The sequence below is a fragment of the Botryllus schlosseri genome, chromosome 7 (genome assembly GCF_051294905.1).
Source record: "Botryllus schlosseri isolate E-star chromosome 7, Bs_hap1, whole genome shotgun sequence".
Classification (NCBI taxonomy): Eukaryota; Metazoa; Chordata; class Ascidiacea; order Stolidobranchia; family Styelidae; genus Botryllus; species Botryllus schlosseri.
This window is the reverse complement of record NC_137242.1, coordinates 1,606,284-1,626,718: the sequence shown is the minus strand read 5'-3', so window position 1 is coordinate 1,626,718 and position 20,435 is coordinate 1,606,284. Positions and strand designations below refer to the sequence as shown.

The window sequence follows — 20,435 nt, the reverse complement described above, 5'->3', positions numbered from 1 at the left end:
CAGTTCAATACACCACAAAAAATGCGATACAATGAAAAGAAAGGAAGATGTCGAAGCGACTAGGAGTTGTCTATGGAATCGGACACCCACCTTGGCCTAGGCGATGTAAAGAGGAGGCATGCACAGTTGCACACTGAATGAAAGTAAAGAAGATAGGTTCGACTGGACCCAGAGACACATTGCAGATTCGGCGGATATATTTATAGATTACTAACCTACGGATAGATACGCAAGTCCCGTCGTTACGCTCCGGCAAGCAGTTACACTTGTCGCTGAGAAATCTAAAAGCAGCATAATTGATGGTGTTATAACTTGCGACTAGGGCTGGGCAAAATCGAGTACCTGAGTGATTCGATTCTGAATCACGTATTACGCTTCGAGTCGAGTCGAGTATTCGAGTATCACTCATTATGACGTCACAACAGAATGCACTGTGTCAACGATCAAATATGTGCCTTTTATGCCACTACAACCTATATAATGCCATTTATCCGTCACATTAAAGACACTTTTGTATTTTTTCGACGATACCGATTTCATTGTACTTCTTGGCAATGTTGTGGGATGATCATGACTTCGAAAATGTGTTATTTCCAATAACATTCATAGCTTGGTACTATGTCTCGTATGCTGCGACACGGCCTTCCTCAGTGGAAAATAGTACCAAAACTATAATTCTCGTTAGCAAATTACCTTTCAGTTGCGAGTAGCGTATAATTTCAGTACTCGAAAAAATCGTCTTTTACTACTCGACTCGAATCATTAAAATTAATACTCGATTCAGATTCGAGTACTCGAGTCATTGTGCCCAGCCCTACTTGCGACCCGAGGGGTGAAATTTAATGAAAGTGGTCTTAATCGAGAGCTACTGTCGCACTGATTCTGAGAATACAAATTAAAATCTTGTCAGGGAAATGGAACCACGTCAAAAAATCCCTCAAAGTCTGAAAATTGGCATTAGACACATTTCCTTCATAACATCGGCTGCCAACTATCTAAAATTCGTTCTCTGCGTGACTGCCTAATCGCGTCGAGCAAGTGCGACGGTGAAGATATCGTGCCATGTAACGGGTTAAGCAGCCGCGGCAGCTGGTCTTGTAGAAATTTCAATAAATTGCAGCTCCATTACGGTGGCGTTCTGAAGGAAATAGCCACGGCCAAAAATTTTTGTTCGTTTTTACCTTCAATTTGAGACCACATCATTTTTAGATCGCAGTGCCCCTTTAAGACATCCAATTTGTATAACATTCCTTTATAACTATTCAACCTCCTATATGCCGACCCATTCCCATCGACAAATATGCGCTATTATCAACAACTTCTCCAACTTTCACCATCTGAATTCCACATGGGATATAGATAGTCGTGCTCGTAACAATGGGTTGTTCACTACGCAAAGCGGAGCGTGACCGATCTAAAGGGAGTTAAAAATTATTGCGTGCAGTGTAAATAGTGCAGTTTAATTATTATGAGTATTTCTGTGTGAATATGCACTAATACTATTACAATATCAAATATTAAAAGTATTACCTGCAATAATACCATAAATATATATTTTAACAAGATAGTTACTTCAAAATCACGCCAACAAAATATGTCGCGGATGAATATCAATTGGCCATTTCAGTCGTCACTCCATCCTATACATCCTCTATAACAGGGGCGGGCAACATACGGCCCGCGGGCCGGATCCGGCCCGCGAAGGGATTTCTTCCGGCCCGCTGACAGTTTTCCGTCTTATATGATAATGTGGTCCGCGGCTACAGTCTGCCGAGATTCCCCGCTACTTGCTTACTGCGTCAAATTTTGGTGACTGTATGTTATTATTGTATGCGCACTGCGCAGCGTGCGAGAGTGGAGCTTACGCGTAAGTTAGTCGAAGCGGGAAGACTTGCATTAACGGCATTTGCGATGCACTCAACCCTAATATCGTTTGTGGTAATCATGGTGTTTGTCGACTACAATGGTCATTTACACCAGGCCGATATTTCTTATTTTTGATTCCGTAGCCGCCAACTTGTAGCACGGAACACTTCTAGGCTTTTGTAAGACACGACTTATGCCAAGGGTCGCCAACTCAATACGGGTCACGGGCCACTTTTCAAATGTCATAGAAGCCGCGGTCCGCATGAATTTATTGAGATAAAATAGGCCACACAGTTGAACAACGGCGCTATCTCGTCACCTACTCAGCCGTAATGAATTGATATCTTGGTAAATTTGGGGTACCGAGCTTATCGAACGCCTTGAAATCTTAATTCGTGATTGCACCTAGTGTTCATTGATCAGAGAGAAGCAGACATGGCGGCGCCTGTATGACAATGTTGTGCTCAATCCACATTGTCTTCGTCATTATCGGCGAGAGTAGTTAGTATGATCGGTCGCGAACTAACGTTTTTTTGCATGGGCTCTTATGGGCGCGGCGGTGAGGTGCCGCGAAAACTCGTGGTGGTGATGGCACCCTTTTACACCCCCTCTCGGCGGTGAGGTGCCATGTGTTCTTATGGATGCGGTGATGATGGCACCCTTTCGGGTATAGGCTGCGGTGGTGAGGTGCCGCGAAAACTCGTGGTGGTGATGGCACCCTTTTACAACCCCTCTCGGCGGTGAGGTACCTATGTGGTGATGATGGTACCCTTTCTGGTATAGGCTGCGGCGATGATGTGCCTACGGATTCTTGTGTCGTAGTGAACTAACGTTGTGGATATAGGCTGCGGTGATGATGTGCCCACGGATTCTTGTGTCGTAGTGAACTAACGTTGTGGATATAGGCCGCGGCGATGATGTGGCTGTCGTGTATTATTACACGGTTTCTACTGATTCACCATGTGTTCTTATGGGTGCGGTCGTGATTCGTACTTTCAGACATCTCACGCGTGGTGTTGAATAGTCACCAACAATATCCGCACAAACGGAAACGCGGCTTGTTGTGAGGATTAAGCAGCGCGACCTATATTTCGAACGACCTGCGTGTGGAATTGTTTCACGGCCAGCCGCGTGCTACTATCGATTACACTAATCCAGTCAGCGCTATTACATTCAGGAGTATTCAGTATTCAGCAGCGACACGAAAAGCAACCAACAAATAACCGCGCTCGTAAATTAACACTTCAAAAAGTGTAAAATAGATTGCAAATCCCGCGATCGCTAACAAGATAATGTCTCGGGTATAGCCATTTTAGTGATTTGGTGTAAAAGAAATACCGATCGCTCACAAGGTAATATTTCGGTAATTAGTTTGTCATAGAGCCGTCGCAGACGGTGATTCGAAAACCAACAATTTGACACTTTCTGGTGGTCGCTATATGTTTTGACACTTCGAACAGCGGCTGACTTTTGTTGCACGATAAGAATTATGAGAATATTCAATCAATGTATCAATTTGTCAACTCGAAATGAAATTCACTACACAAACCGAGTTGATTCGTATTTGAATGTGTTAATTCGGTACAATTCTAATTATTTTGAGAAATCTTTTCGTGATCTTTTGATTCGACCATAACCCGAATATTACTGACGCCGACTTTCAGCTACATCGAATTATTCGCACATTCCACGCCGCTGTTTTCACACTTATAGAATCAATACCAACTATAATTCTACAAGAATCAAGAATCACAAGTATGTGCATTATACAGTTATTGTCTTTATCAACATGAAATCACACTCTTAACAAAAACACGCATCTTATCACTCGTCAACTCTATCATGAAAACCCTCGAACCCGTATTATTAAGAATGTTATAGTACGGTATCGGAATCCGTTCGCGAGATGTACTAAAGGTAAATCCAAATAATCCAGAATGAAATATTTGGACTTGACATAGTGTGAATAGAAATAGGTTTGACAAACATGACTACCAACTTTGATCCAGTCACATTTCAAGATTACACTTTGAAACAATCCTTGAAACTTACAACTCTATTCACGACTGAGTTTTCCGTTTATCAGTTTCAGTAAATACTATCGCGATATTTTAATGTGTTACTACACACAATAGAATCAATCAATGAAATAACACCTGTTGTAAATATTTCTATCTTGACAACCACTTATGCATACCGCGATTGACTTGTGACGCGATGAGTTAAATCGGAATATTTCAATCTATTTGTCGAAACCTTGAACAAACTATCAGGTTATTTTTTGTTGCAATCGAGTGATTCCCATACACAAAAGAGTAAAATACAAAAAACCTTGTCAAGTCAATCCGTTTGTAACTTACCCAACCAAAACAAAAAGTATCCTTACGAAAAGTAGTCAAGACTACGCAAGTAATCACTACAACCAACAAACATATCAAGTTCGGTTTCAGGCATATACCACCAACTCGTCTTATTGGAATGTCAGCAACTCTTTACGGTCATAGTTACAACCACATTATCTAATTTACCCGACCAACTCGTCATGATCATTCCTCAAATCAACACAAACGCGACCACCGACTTGAGTTAACCGCAAAACGGCATCAAGTTTTTAATCCACTTGTAGCTGACAGATTATTCGAATACATCGATGGAGAATATTATTGAACTCGTCGATATTGTTACTTCAACAAATTATCGCTTACGCCGACTGCGAAAGTTAATATCGAATGGTAAGACTTGATCACATATTTGTTGAACACAGACATGACAAAGAACATGATCGGGATTTTATAAACTAGTCATATTACTTTTCAAATCTATCAATATCAGAATACAAGTCATCAAACTTTTTTGTTAAATGTAACATAGCACTTTTGGAATCGGATTGGTTATAGTCGTACAAATTGTATTAAACCCAACATCAAAACAAAAGGACTTTTTTAGTTCATTGAAATCAAATCATTCGTCTTCGACTTGTGCTTTTTTAGATTGCCCGCAACAATTCGTTTCGAGTGAGTTGTAACCAAAGTCGGGATATCTTTGTGTCCACAGATATGGAAGATGAATATAGCTAACACAATCACGAATCGACGTTTCAGAGTATTTCACGGATGTAATAAACTTGTTAGTGTCACCTATCTAAAAGTACGCACGCGTTCGATTTCCATACCGACTGTTTCGATGTTTAGGATTCACTTACAATAACCACGGGTGAGGATTTTACATCAATGTCGTTACTGTCGGAATTCACAACAGAGAATTGAAACATTACACAGGGTGAAAATATCTCTTTGATATCAAAGCACTACACCAAGTACACGATTAATACTCAACTCCGCTCACACTTTCTATAATACATGCTAAATGTAAAATATCACGAGGTCGCACTCTAAGACTTTGATCATTACAAAAGTAAATTGGAATATGTTTGCTAGATGCATTCAAATCAGCTAGAAATGTCTGGTGCACAACAATCGTAATATCAAGGAAGTACTTGCTACACTATAATTCACTAAACGTGTTTTGTATTGTTGTTCATTTGTAGTATTGATTGTTTTTGAACCCTCAAATAATAATTCCCGACATGAAACTAAGCCGCCGAAAGTCGTTACCATCGCAAAGAAACAATTTACACGATGTTTGCCAAATGTATCCTATAGTTAGGTGAACTGGAATTATTTGTAAAACACACTCTGGTAAAGAAATCGAAAAGATATCCTACACCTAAATCTGATAAAACCATTTTGCTCTTTGTGTTCGTCAGTAGTATCCATTTGAATTTTTCCATTTCCTCTCGTCAAAGTAGATGTAATCATAGTCGCTAAAGAAATTACTTGGATGTGTTTGAATTCTAGACATAGTTCTAATTTACTCGACGCAAGACCCAAGAACAACCGTAGTTTACAACCGTGCACACATATCCAAAATATCGCACACTATGCTATTCCTAAAGTACAAACACCCGATACAAAATATTACTTGTTGTGTTGTTGCGGCATCATCTTCACAATATCACCCTCAATACAAATGATGTTTATGTGTAACATGCTATTGATTTGAATCACACCCACCTGACGGAGGAGGATTTACTCAATCTTTACAAAATGGATATTGACCAACATCACATCATCGGATTGTATCTGTTTTGTTGGATATGAGTTATGTTAGTTTAACAGTAAACAAATTTCACCCTCTTGGATTATGAATTCAATGCGTTAGCAGTCATTCAATATTTTGTTTGTGTCAACTAGTTACTTTGTATGTTACTCCACAACTCTTACAAAAGTACGAAGGATGTTAACATCACACTAAGTAATTAACTTTACTCGATATTCTCGCATTACGAAACTAAAGAATGGTTGGTTAGACTCTACAAACTGTTTCGATATCACAAGACCTTTATTGTCTGAATGGGTGTTCATGCATCTTAATAATCAAATAGTTCAACACAGAACTAGTACGAACAGAAACATCAGAGTTGTTTACACAAATGTTTGTATGTGTACAGTATGCGAATACCATGTGTAAGTCCAGCACAATTGCGGTATCCATCCTAGTTTAGTTAACACAAATTTATTACAACGGTGGCACGTAAACTTTCGTGAAAGAAAAGCATACTCACTCCCAGAAGGTTATGTCAATGCCATAGCAGTACCCCAACAACAAAGTACATATGTTTTCTAGTCACGGTCCTTACATCTTTCACATAGATCAATCTACTTTGCTAACGAAAAGTGCTGAGTCATCACATGATCGCCCTCACAACAAAACAGCTAGTAGATATTATCATTCAAAAAAGTCCTAACCCTTTACACACCAGTGACAAATCATACAACGAATATGTTTTGTGGGTCGAATTGTTGTTCAGTGTCAAGTCTACCTGTTGAAACTTACATTAAAACAACACAGTCACAATTCAATTAAAACCACGAGTCTATTTTCATTTCGTCACATACAGAAAAATAAATTTTCTTTCCCCAACACATACTTGTAACCAATCGCTTTCATTAAACACACAACACCATAAAAGTATTTACTTTTTACAACATAGACATTCCGATGTAGTCAAGAAATATTTTTATTAATCAAAATCATCGACTTCTGTTTACGGCGTTAGTGTGTGCATGTCATATATGTGGGATCCGTATTAAAATGGACACGACGCGACTGAATGTAAGGAGATAGAAGTCTATCTCATAGATTTACATGTGGTCTTCGCTACGGTTTCAAAAAACGAATCATCTCTTTTGCATTGATCGAGACCGAGCAAGTTAGTTAATGGCCATGATTGTGTTTGTCATATGCGAATGATAGGGTTACTGTTAAATCTACATACAACAACCTTCTGACACTCATAATAGCAATTTCATCCTCTCCTTTCGTAATTGTAGACTCACGACAAGTATATTGTACAACTCGACAGCTACGTTTAACAACACCAACGACACTAAACATACGATACCTACCCAAGTAAAATTACCATTTTCACCTGGAGGTCAGTCGTTACCTGAGTAAAAATACCATTATTCTTTGGAGATTTATCGTTTAATCAGAGTAACAAAACATTTTCACTTGGGGTCTATGGTTTCCAAGAGTAACAAGCCCCCCTTTCCTTTGGAAATCTATTTTTCCCTGGGTAACAAACCTTTCTCACTTGTAAATATATTTTTCCCCCCCAGGTAACAAACCTTTTTCGCTTGGAAATATATTTTTTCCTTGAGCAACAGACCATTTTTACTTGGAAATATATTTTTTCCTTGAGCAACAGACCATTTTCACTTGGAAATATATTTTTTCCCTGAGCAACAAACCATTTCACTCGGCGGGTCGTCGTTTACCTGAGTAAAATATCATTTTTCTTTGGAGATTTATCGTTTACCCAATGTAACAAACCCCTTTTCACTTGGAAATATATTTTTTTCCAATGTAACAAACCCCTTTTCACTTGAAAATCTATTTTTGCCCTGGATAACACACCTTTTTCACTTGGAAATATACTTTTTCTCTGGGTAACAAACCTTTTTTCACTTGGAAATATATTTTTTCCCAGGGTAACAAACCTTTTTTCACTTGGAAATATATTTTTTCCCAGGGTAACAAACCTTTTTTCACTTGGAAATATATTTTTTTCTAATTCTAATCTAGTTTGTGAAATGAATCTATCCAATGAGCCGCTGAATTAACCTGATTGTTTGAAGTAAAATATTCATTTGTTTAGATACCCCAATGAGCTCGACTTTAATTGGAGACGAAGACGCCAGTTCGTCACAGATGGATGTGGGATCCTCCAATACTCGATTGGACCTGGTGTATAAAGTTTGTAAAAGGAACGAGAAGTTACTGATGCAGCTACTACAGTGTGCCCACCAGCCCAGAATATCCAATGAAAACCACAGAACACAAGTAACGATTATAGAAGATTTCATTCCGGAACCATTTGATGATGTTGTAGAACTTGAAAGCTTCTTCAACGACCATTTGACTACGGTCGCACAAAAGAGAGAAATGGTAAATAAAGAGGATTCATTTAACCATCTTCATGAAAATATGTCAACTTTTATTTATTTTTCAGGTATCAGCCATGGGTCCGCTCAAGGGGTCTACTATTAATGAGTCTGTGAGAAGAATGCTCCATAGAGTTGCAACTGACAAAGTTTGGGCCCAATTCTCTGTCAAGGGTAAAGCTGGCAAGAAACCTGTGTATAAACTGAGTTTATACAAGATCATTTATCGTAGGTTGAACTAGTTCGTCGTCTCTATAATCATGATCTTATAATACAACCTTCTGTTTAGGTGCTTGTTGCAATATACATACGACTGTTCCGGAGAAGGTCTACGATGAAGCTGTCAGAAATGTGTTGCGCCATGCACCATCAAAAGTCGATAAACACCAATCCAAGGTAAATACAATATTGTCTGCACGCGCGTATCCAGATATGGCTTTTGAGTGGTCAAAACCCTTTCCTTCTGTAACGCAAAACCCCATCCTTTTGAAGTGACCGTTCTGACGCCAATATTCAGTTGCAATTCAGTGACTGGTATGTCATATTATCACTTACCATAACTCGGACTCGACCCTCTGCTCGCTGACTTGGACTAGGACTTGACTTGGTGGTAAATTGAAAATGACTCGAGTCGAAACTATAAAAGTGAGATTGACTTGAAACTCGGAGCCTTTTGACTTGGTTACAACCCTGGCTGAGTTGATTGCAAAATTTGTTGCTGGCCTGAATATGTTGAGCTTAAGGATAATGGAGATATTGTGTAACCTGTGTTTTACCTGCGTGTCGGTTTATTTCGTTTTCGTTGTCGGTAATTTTAGTGTGAAAAGTAGTTCCTTTGCAAAGTATATCATCATCGTTTGAACGTGTCTACTCCAAGTTCTTTTCAAGAAGCCCAGTGTCTAATGAATGAATCTTGCAGGTCGTTCAGAATTGGTAGCATTTCTGAAGGATTGTTTCATGTTTGCTTGTATTGATTTTCTTGTTGATTAATTTTAGGACAAGAATGCAGAACAAGTCCATATCCTGTCTCAGCCTTACCCAGACGATGACGAGGAAGAGGATGCTGTATAAAGTTGTTTCCATCATGCCAACTTTTGACCTCATTGCAAGTTGTACCTGTGTGAAAGATTGAAGATATTTCCAGCTAAAGAAATTGTTGCTTGCAAGTGTGCAATGCTTCCTGTGGAAATTTTTACAAGATGCCGGATGATTATTATTTTCATCCGCTCAGGACACGGTATATCCGATAAAAATGGGGTGAAAGTGAGTCAACTTTGCTGCTCAGGTTAAGGTGGAGATGAATCTGACTACTTGAGTACTGTCCAAAAGTAGAAGGAGTCGCACACTTGCAGGTTACTGCAGTTGGTAGGGGCCGCTTTCAAAATTGCAGGATACACCACCGCGAAAAAATATATAATGGCACTCAATTATAGTGCGATTTCTTGATTGCATTCACGATCACTACGTTATTGGGGCTATCTAACTTGTTATGTCTCAAAAACCTTACAAGTAGTCACCAAAACATGCAGTAAAAGTTGGCAAAATCTAAGTAGAATTGCTCTGTTTTTTATACTGCACATTGCACAATGTGTGACAGATCTGCACATAGAGGATGTCAGAACGACAAATTGACCTGAGTAAAACATCCTATTTTTGTATATCTATTCATATTACCTCTTCACCTTCAATACTTGCCATCTTGAATATCAGCGTCAGGTATTTCCTTATTGTGCATGAATTTTCACTGTCATTGAAGAACTTCAACCTGCCACTTTTTGAACTTTTGTTTCCATCCCATTTCTATGGTATTCTCATATTGTGAACGTACTTTTTCAACTTGATTTGACAGTTGTTGCTTTGAATCGATGCTGTGCTTTTTTTTACTTCGCTGCAATTTTTAATGTATCACTATGTCTTGTTGCATGCTGATTTTCAAAACTTGCCAACCTCTGTATTTCTGATACATTTGTGTATGTGCATGTGTAATGCGGTGCGTGTCTTGTTTTTATTCTCATTGGCAGAATTCTAGGTAATTGCTTTGACCTATCATAATTTTTCAACATTTGCCCATATGTGTCGTATTCTGTAATCCTCTAAGTGTGCATGCTTCTTCACCTTGATTGATTGACAGTTGTTGCTTAGACTCAATGCTGTGCTTTACTTTGTTGCATTTTTTATTATTGCCTATAAGGATTTTCAAAACTTGCCAACCTCTGGTATTTCTGATATAGTTGTGTATGTGTAATGCGGTGCGTGTCTTGTTTTTATTCTCAATGGCGAAATTCAAGGTTGCTTCGAGTTCGAACTTTTAATTTTTCAACACTTGCCCATGTGTGGTATTCTGTAATCGTCCCAGTGTATATACTTCGTAGTCAGCTTATTTTTAGGCTGAATAATTGATCGACTATTTGTGATATTTTTGAGTCCACCTGCAGCTTTACTGTACCTATTCAACTTGAGTGAGTGATTGATTTTGACGTGATTTACAGCCACTGCTAATTTTACTCGTTGCTGCTTTTTATTGTTGACAATTTGATAATATAAGCTTTTTGCCTGAAAATCAATCTTGTGTAAGTGTATTTCTGCGTCGCCTAACCTGTGGTATAAGGGAATATGTAGGTCCAGGAGCTAGCTAGTGTTCAGAGGGTTGATCAGTGGATAGTATATGGATAACAGCCTCAACCAGACTTTGTCCCTACAGTGGCCAAGAAATGACTTGATAGGATGATAAATGGACGAGCACTGGATGACACCAAGATTCGACATTCTCGGTGCAACCGGATGGCACTATGACGAATCTGGGCCAAATGACAAGCTATCCGACGGATATCCGTTTGCCGTAATGTGTTTGCTGGGGTTAACATCCTTCGTACTTTTGTAAGAGTTGTGGAGTAACATACAAAGTAACTAGTTGACACAAACAAAATATTGAATGACTGCTAACGCATTGAATTCATAATCCAAGAGGGTGAAATTTGTTTACTGTTAAACTAACATAACTCATATCCAACAAAACAGATACAATCCGATGATGTGATGTTGGTCAATATCCATTTTGTAAAGATTGAGTAAATCCTCCTCCGTCAGGTGGGTGTGATTCAAATCAATAGCATGTTACACATAAACATCATTTGTATTGAGGGTGATATTGTGAAGATGATGCCGCAACAACACAACAAGTAATATTTTGTATCGGGTGTTTGTACTTTAGGAATAGCATAGTGTGCGATATTTTGGATATGTGTGCACGGTTGTAAACTACGGTTGTTCTTGGGTCTTGCGTCGAGTAAATTAGAACTATGTCTAGAATTCAAACACATCCAAGTAATTTCTTTAGCGACTATGATTACATCTACTTTGACGAGAGGAAATGGAAAAATTCAAATGGATACTACTGACGAACACAAAGAGCAAAATGGTTTTATCAGATTTAGGTGTAGGATATCTTTTCGATTTCTTTACCAGAGTGTGTTTTACAAATAATTCCAGTTCACCTAACTATAGGATACATTTGGCAAACATCGTGTAAATTGTTTCTTTGCGATGGTAACGACTTTCGGCGGCTTAGTTTCATGTCGGGAATTATTATTTGAGGGTTCAAAAACAATCAATACTACAAATGAACAACAATACAAAACACGTTTAGTGAATTATAGTGTAGCAAGTACTTCCTTGATATTACGATTGTTGTGCACCAGACATTTCTAGCTGATTTGAATGCATCTAGCAAACATATTCCAATTTACTTTTGTAATGATCAAAGTCTTAGAGTGCGACCTCGTGATATTTTACATTTAGCATGTATTATAGAAAGTGTGAGCGGAGTTGAGTATTAATCGTGTACTTGGTGTAGTGCTTTGATATCAAAGAGATATTTTCACCCTGTGTAATGTTTCAATTCTCTGTTGTGAATTCCGACAGTAACGACATTGATGTAAAATCCTCACCCGTGGTTATTGTAAGTGAATCCTAAACATCGAAACAGTCGGTATGGAAATCGAACGCGTGCGTACTTTTAGATAGGTGACACTAACAAGTTTATTACATCCGTGAAATACTCTGAAACGTCGATTCGTGATTGTGTTAGCTATATTCATCTTCCATATCTGTGGACACAAAGATATCCCGACTTTGGTTACAACTCACTCGAAACGAATTGTTGCGGGCAATCTAAAAAAGCACAAGTCGAAGACGAATGATTTGATTTCAATGAACTAAAAAAGTCCTTTTGTTTTGATGTTGGGTTTAATACAATTTGTACGACTATAACCAATCCGATTCCAAAAGTGCTATGTTACATTTAACAAAAAAGTTTGATGACTTGTATTCTGATATTGATAGATTTGAAAAGTAATATGACTAGTTTATAAAATCCCGATCATGTTCTTTGTCATGTCTGTGTTCAACAAATATGTGATCAAGTCTTACCATTCGATATTAACTTTCGCAGTCGGCGTAAGCGATAATTTGTTGAAGTAACAATATCGACGAGTTCAATAATATTCTCCATCGATGTATTCGAATAATCTGTCAGCTACAAGTGGATTAAAAACTTGATGCCGTTTTGCGGTTAACTCAAGTCGGTGGTCGCGTTTGTGTTGATTTGAGGAATGATCATGACGAGTTGGTCGGGTAAATTAGATAATGTGGTTGTAACTATGACCGTAAAGAGTTGCTGACATTCCAATAAGACGAGTTGGTGGTATATGCCTGAAACCGAACTTGATATGTTTGTTGGTTGTAGTGATTACTTGCGTAGTCTTGACTACTTTTCGTAAGGATACTTTTTGTTTTGGTTGGGTAAGTTACAAACGGATTGACTTGACAAGGTTTTTTGTATTTTACTCTTTTGTGTATGGGAATCACTCGATTGCAACAAAAAATAACCTGATAGTTTGTTCAAGGTTTCGACAAATAGATTGAAATATTCCGATTTAACTCATCGCGTCACAAGTCAATCGCGGTATGCATAAGTGGTTGTCAAGATAGAAATATTTACAACAGGTGTTATTTCATTGATTGATTCTATTGTGTGTAGTAACACATTAAAATATCGCGATAGTATTTACTGAAACTGATAAACGGAAAACTCAGTCGTGAATAGAGTTGTAAGTTTCAAGGATTGTTTCAAAGTGTAATCTTGAAATGTGACTGGATCAAAGTTGGTAGTCATGTTTGTCAAACCTATTTCTATTCACACTATGTCAAGTCCAAATATTTCATTCTGGATTATTTGGATTTACCTTTAGTACATCTCGCGAACGGATTCCGATACCGTACTATAACATTCTTAATAATACGGGTTCGAGGGTTTTCATGATAGAGTTGACGAGTGATAAGATGCGTGTTTTTGTTAAGAGTGTGATTTCATGTTGATAAAGACAATAACTGTATAATGCACATACTTGTGATTCTTGATTCTTGTAGAATTATAGTTGGTATTGATTCTATAAGTGTGAAAACAGCGGCGTGGAATGTGCGAATAATTCGATGTAGCTGAAAGTCGGCGTCAGTAATATTCGGGTTATGGTCGAATCAAAAGATCACGAAAAGATTTCTCAAAATAATTAGAATTGTACCGAATTAACACATTCAAATACGAATCAACTCGGTTTGTGTAGTGAATTTCATTTCGAGTTGACAAATTGATACATTGATTGAATATTCTCATAATTCTTATCGTGCAACAAAAGTCAGCCGCTGTTCGAAGTGTCAAAACATATAGCGACCACCAGAAAGTGTCAAATTGTTGGTTTTCGAATCACCGTCTGCGACGGCTCTATGACAAACTAATTACCGAAATATTACCTTGTGAGCGATCGGTATTTCTTTTACACCAAATCACTAAAATGGCTATACCCGAGACATTATCTTGTTAGCGATCGCGGGATTTGCAATCTATTTTACACTTTTTGAAGTGTTAATTTACGAGCGCGGTTATTTGTTGGTTGCTTTTCGTGTCGCTGCTGAATACTGAATACTCCTGAATGTAATAGCGCTGACTGGATTAGTGTAATCGATAGTAGCACGCGGCTGGCCGTGAAACAATTCCACACGCAGGTCGTTCGAAATATAGGTCGCGCTGCTTAATCCTCACAACAAGCCGCGTTTCCGTTTGTGCGGATATTGTTGGTGACTATTCAACACCACGCGTGAGATGTCTGAAAGTACGAATCACGACCGCACCCATAAGAACACATGGTGAATCAGTAGAAACCGTGTAATAATACACGACAGCCACATCATCGCCGCGGCCTATATCCACAACGTTAGTTCACTACGACACAAGAATCCGTGGGCACATCATCACCGCAGCCTATATCCACAACGTTAGTTCACTACGACACAAGAATCCGTAGGCACATCATCGCCGCAGCCTATACCAGAAAGGGTACCATCATCACCACATAGGTACCTCACCGCCGAGAGGGGTTGTAAAAGGGTGCCATCACCACCACGAGTTTTCGCGGCACCTCACCACCGCAGCCTATACCCGAAAGGGTGCCATCATCACCGCATCCATAAGAACACATGGCACCTCACCGCCGAGAGGGGGTGTAAAAGGGTGCCATCACCACCACGAGTTTTCGCGGCACCTCACCGCCGCGCCCATAAGAGCCCATGCAAAAAAACGTTAGTTCGCGACCGATCATACTAACTACTGGCGAGAAATGGCTTTGAAGTGACATTGCTGTCGTTAAAAGACATTCATTAAGGGGGCACTTCTCTTTAAAAGTGATTTTTTTAGGTGTTCACGTTTGTAGTCATAAATTCCTAAAGGTAGATGCGAGCCCCATGATTCATACATTGCTGGAAAGGGCAGGAAATTTCCTTTCCAAATATGGTCTTTATGTTGTACCATGAGCATGTACCCCACCGGTACACTTACTCAAAAAAATATGAAAATATTGAACACGCGTATTAAAAATCCTAAAAACTCAAAAGTCTGTCAAGATTTTCCTTCAAATATTGTTGTAGTAATAGTACAGGTATATATCTACAAAATAATGGAGGGATTTTCAAAAAAAGGTTTTCTAACAAAATTTATTAAATTTTTGTCAGCGAACCCTAAATTTTCATTTTTTTCAAGATTCTTTCCCCTGTAAAAATTTTAATGGACAAAATTTTGAGAAAACGCTCCATTATTTTATTATACGTACCCTAACCATCATTTGTGCAAAATTTCAGATGAATCGGACAAGCAGGTGCCGAGCAGATACAATTTTTGTGCAGAAAAAGTATATTTTGAGAAAAACGCGTTTAAAAAAATAAAACTACAATAACTTCGAAAAACAAGGATATGAACACTGATCATGACATCAATGGCCACATTAGTTGATTTGCATCACACATTGAACCATATATAACACAACCTGAGCATTAATAGCCGCCAGGCACATAGTCTGATGTGTCTAAGGACTCTTGAACTCTTTAAATTTTTCACAGCGAGAGAGCGTCGAGATGCAGTCTGTCTTTTTTTTCGTTTCAAACCAGTTCCATTTTTGTGAACGTGTTCACTGGCAAGTTTAGGCTTTCAAGAACACTCAAGTATACACTGCATCCAATATTCCAGTTCAGTACGGACATAGCTACAGCACGTTTTACTGCCATAGTTCATAAGTACCTTTTCTTCAGGCACCTTTGCCCTATGGTCGCAACGAATGACTCATTTTGGGTTTTGGTGAATCCACCAATGCATCTTTCCATTTCAAAGATTCTTCTAAAACTCTAAATTTCCTTGATCGACTCATTCTAGGCATATTGATAGCTAGAAATGAAAAGCAATCCAAGACAGTTATCAAAAAACAATACATACTACCCAATATTGTCAGTCAGCAGTCAATGAATAAAAAAAGATGAAATAGGACAACACACAACCTCCATCTGGACCATTTCCTTGGTACTGAATCAATGAAGCAGCCAAGTATATGAAAGCAGACATGCTAGAACACTTATTTATAAGCAAACAATAAATACTACCCAATATTGTCAGTTATCAGTCAACAAATCAAAAAATAAATGAAAAAAAACAGCCTCAACTCGCCTGCTTACTGAATCTGTGAAGCAGCCAAGTTTATGAAGGCAGACTGGGTAGAACTATACTAGAACACTCATTTCGAGCTCTACAGCATAGATTTCACCAGATGGCGCTATTTCCCCCAGCAAAGGCGAATGTTGGATTAGAATGAACACGACTGCAGCAAAAATTGGGCTGTAATTCTTTTTTTTTATAAAATGGTCCCCAAAAGAAACTAGTTTTGGATAAGAAGGAATTGGAATATCATAAAAATAATGACATATTTGGAAAGAGCGTGAAATTTCCGTTCTAGATCGATGAAGAAAAAAAAAACACCAAAAAATTATTTCTAAAGAGAAGTGCCCCCTTAAATACGATATACACCTTGTATATGTGGATAAATGGGCGAAAAATGTATCGATTCAGCAATCCGGCCCGCAATTTACTTAATTTTCGTATATCCGGCCCGCGGACTGGAGAAGTTGCCCGCCCCCCCTGCTCTATAATTACATCACATTGTGTGTGACTTGTTCAGATGAAAAACATATCTCAACTATTATTAATATTATGCTTGAAACACAGCATGACATATTTTATTGCAGTGCTTTCCGTAAAGAGTACCAAGCGCATATCAGGGTTTGTATATACTTGTACATTGTACATGTACATCATAGTACCAAGCGAATAGCAACTTTAGTACATCGGACGATCGGTATTATCTTATTGTGTGGAATGATACAGCAGCACACTTGCACACGCACGAGACACGTCTACTAATTCTTCGCATGAGGTCAACTTACTCGCGAAATCCCTATAATATATGGGACAGATCAGTAACAAGGGGCACGGACGTTTTCACTTTCAGACCAGACGTCACGGATACAGACTCTCCGCGGAAAATTTCTCGCACGGCCCCCGGAGATCCGAAATCATTAGCTCATACGTAATAGCCACTGTGGGGTGTGGATATATCTCCAACTTCTATATATTCCTGCATTATGACAGCAGATGGGTAGAGTGGGGCAACACGCCTACCCTAAGCGGGAAACGTCATAATAGCCACCAAACTAATCGAAACTGATTGAATTTCCATCCCCACTCTACCACGATCGTCTGGAAAGTCCAAGTATCAGATATCATACGTAAAATCATCATTCATCTTTGTTCATCAATTTGAAGTTTTGCGACATGGGTGGGACAAAACACCTCCATTCACCTTTTCCACCGTGTAGTACCCTGCTCTCTCTCTCTCTCTCTCTTATCCGTTATGGAATATTACCACATCACGTGACTAAGTCAACGCCATCGGGATATAACCAGCAAGTGCATATCGTATATTGGATTCATTGAGAATATGAGACTTGTGTAATACAAAACCTACTGTTTGATTTATCCATACAATATATCTGGAAAAGGCAATGCTCGTCTGTTGAACTGCTAGTCAAGAACTCACTCGATCAGGACACAGTTCAGATCTCATGGAATAAATGTCGCACAACATATGAGACATGTCATTCATGCAATATGAGTAGAGCATAAAGCTACACTGTCTGATAAATCCTTTAGGTTATACTCTGCTATCTTCGTCCTTCTAATCGTAAAGCATTGTAGGCCTAATTCCAGAGGTGGTCAGTAACGAAGTACTTCTACTTTTTGGAAGTACTCAAGTAGTTTTCCGCTACTTCTGTTACTTACTGAAGTAGATCTGATTTTATCTACTTCTACTTCGTAATATTTTGTGATCTACTTACTTACTTTTCGCTATTTTCAGTTTGTCAAGTAGAAGTAGTTTAATCCCCCAATACGAAAGATACCCTGAGGAATTTCGGGGCTGTTTTCTCGAAGTACCAACATTTCATATTCAAAAAAGTCGAGCAAAGCCCGGAAATTTTGTTGTGCTTCGCGCACAGTAGTTATGGAGTGACAAATATGTTTACACGAAAGTATCAGGGAATATAATTTAGGTGCCGGATTGCTTGGTTCCGCTCACACCGCATTGTCGCCCATATCAAAGATTTAATCACAGTAGATATGGCCCCCTATAACGTTTGAAACGACCGTTTCGCAATCTAGCAATTACCTATCATTTCGTAATCTGGCAGCTCATGACGTTTCCTGCTAATCTTGAAAATCCGACTTTTTTAAAGGTTACACCTGTTTTAGCAGATCACCTTTGAAGATTTTATGGGCAAAGGACATGAAACATATTTTCCGCATTTTAGAAGTGATATTTGTATTTCACTTTCAATTGCGAGTATCATATTGGGTTCTAATTACTTTCAGTTCTTTTGTCTGCAGAACATACATGTTATGAAGCATAAAAACAAGCGTAGTAATGCGCGCCTCTATTTTCCGAAAATAAAGCTACACTAAACATAACTTTTACGATCCGCAATATTTGTTATTAACGTATACTAATCGCGCAAAGTGTTGAAACTGTATCCGATACAACTTCTCCGTATTGCTTTACGCCTAAACTTGGGGCCTTATAATATGGGGTAAGAGCGCCATGTCATGATATTCTCTAAAACAGTGTATTCTAGGGAACAAAGGGTTAGTATCGCATTTTCATATCCATACTATAATTTGCATCCCATGATGTGAAAGAATGCCAATTCTGTCGAAAATTGATACTTGCTGGGATGCATCAATACGAATCAAGCTCTCTGCATCTTCCACATAGCTCAATTTGCAGCTTTTGACGGTCCATGCGAACGAATTAAGACTGTTTTCAAAACTACTTACTTACTTGAGTAGATTTAAAGTCAGTCAATTCTACTTCTACTTCAATTAGTTTTAGTGGCTTATGGAAGAAGTACTTCTACTTGTACTTGAGTAGATTTTTCCGTCACTACTTCTACTTGAGTAGCTTTCTTGACTACTTTGACCACCTCTGCCTAATTCTTACCCAAATAAAACATTTTACTATTTAATGTTACTATGAGGGTTGTGTGTTGTGTTTAAAATAAAAATCAATTTAAAACAAATACTGTAGCAAGGCCCTTTTCTAAAAGATGTTTTTTTCCAGCCTCGACGTCACGTATATTCAATTGTGACGTCATAGTCGATTGATATTGACAATTGAAAATGTATGGTGAATATATTAACTCCTTTGACGAGATAGGCCTCCAACCTCCGTCATCTATCGACCAAAAATATCTTTAACCAGAACTACATCGTCTTGCAGCATTTCAAAGGTCGGCGTACTACAGCTGTTGACCCGACTATTTCGAGGGTTCCAACCATTCCATATCTTATACGTCGGCTACATCGGGTTTGTTTGTTTGTTTTTGGGGTATTCATGGTGTTTGTCGACTACTATGGTCATTTACACCAGGCCGATATTCTTCTTATTTTCCGTGACTGCCGACTTATAGCACGGCCCACCTCTAGGCTTTTGTAAGACACCGCTGACGCGGATGAGGCTACATCGGGTGATATTCGTCGTCCGTATGCTCATATGTTTTTGGAAAGTATTTACACAATTATGGCATAAACATACAACTGGAAAAACACATTTTTAAAGGACTTTGTTTAAAACACAACCATTTGTTTCAAATGCAACCCTATAGTTATAATAGTTGGTTAGATGGTTACAAGATTTCGAAATGGATCCACTATAGATGCTCAATGCTCATTTTGTGCCCTGATAGGCGCATTTTTCCTGTCTCGCTGTCTTCGTCAGCTCAATAGTGATGTCGCATCTGCTTATCTGTTTATTTCATTTGTATTTTATCGAAGCCGTCTCAACAAGTCGACTCGTTTCCACCTACTCACCGCCATCAACTTCCTTCATTCATTAGCAATGTCCTCCTTATCCGAGCTCTACCGCACGCCCATTGCAAAACAAAACGCATGAAAAAGCATCACTTTACATTCAGACCAGACTTGGACAACTAGATAACATAGCAGCCCAATTATAATGTGGAGAATACCTTATTGATCGGCAATGCCATGATTGGTTTCATGGACACGTGTGCTTATTCATCAGTGCTATAAAAGTTAGACAGCTTTTAAGTCGCATCTGGTTGTCTGCATAGCCTCTC

The 20,435-nt window shown here is 38.7% G+C and overlaps 1 protein-coding gene and 1 long non-coding RNA gene across 3 annotated transcripts in view; one reads left to right on the top strand and one right to left on the bottom strand.

The window, feature by feature from the left end:
• The window catches only part of LOC145443110 (uncharacterized), a 155,080-nt gene that overhangs the window by 41,709 nt on the left and 92,936 nt on the right, over window positions 1-20,435 (bottom strand). The gene's annotated exons all lie outside the window — the stretch shown is intronic.
• On the top strand, window positions 8,001-10,936 carry LOC145443151 (uncharacterized). Of its 2 annotated transcripts, XM_080321145.1 has the most exons (4): window positions 8,001-8,376; window positions 8,441-8,600; window positions 8,662-8,768; window positions 9,369-10,936. In XM_080321145.1, the coding sequence occupies exons 1-4, from the start codon at window positions 8,095-8,097 to the stop codon at window positions 9,441-9,443; spliced, it is 624 nt and encodes a 207-aa protein (XP_080177271.1). In that variant the 5' UTR covers window positions 8,001-8,094; the 3' UTR covers window positions 9,444-10,936. The 2 variants fall into 2 exon arrangements, with proteins under 2 accessions (XP_080177271.1, XP_080177269.1); XM_080321143.1 differs by having other exon boundaries at window positions 8,662-10,936.

Bases quoted from the DNA above. Each gene is read 5' to 3' on its own strand.
- LOC145443151 (XM_080321143.1), top strand. From the start codon at position 8,095: ATGAGCTCGACTTTAATTGGAGACGAAGACGCCAGTTCGTCACAGATG. The intron at 8,377-8,440 runs GTAAATAAAGAG...TTTATTTTTCAG, and splicing joins TCGCACAAAAGAGAGAAATG to GTATCAGCCATGGGTCCGCT. The intron at 8,601-8,661 runs GTAGGTTGAACT...CCTTCTGTTTAG, and splicing joins TTTATACAAGATCATTTATC to GTGCTTGTTGCAATATACAT.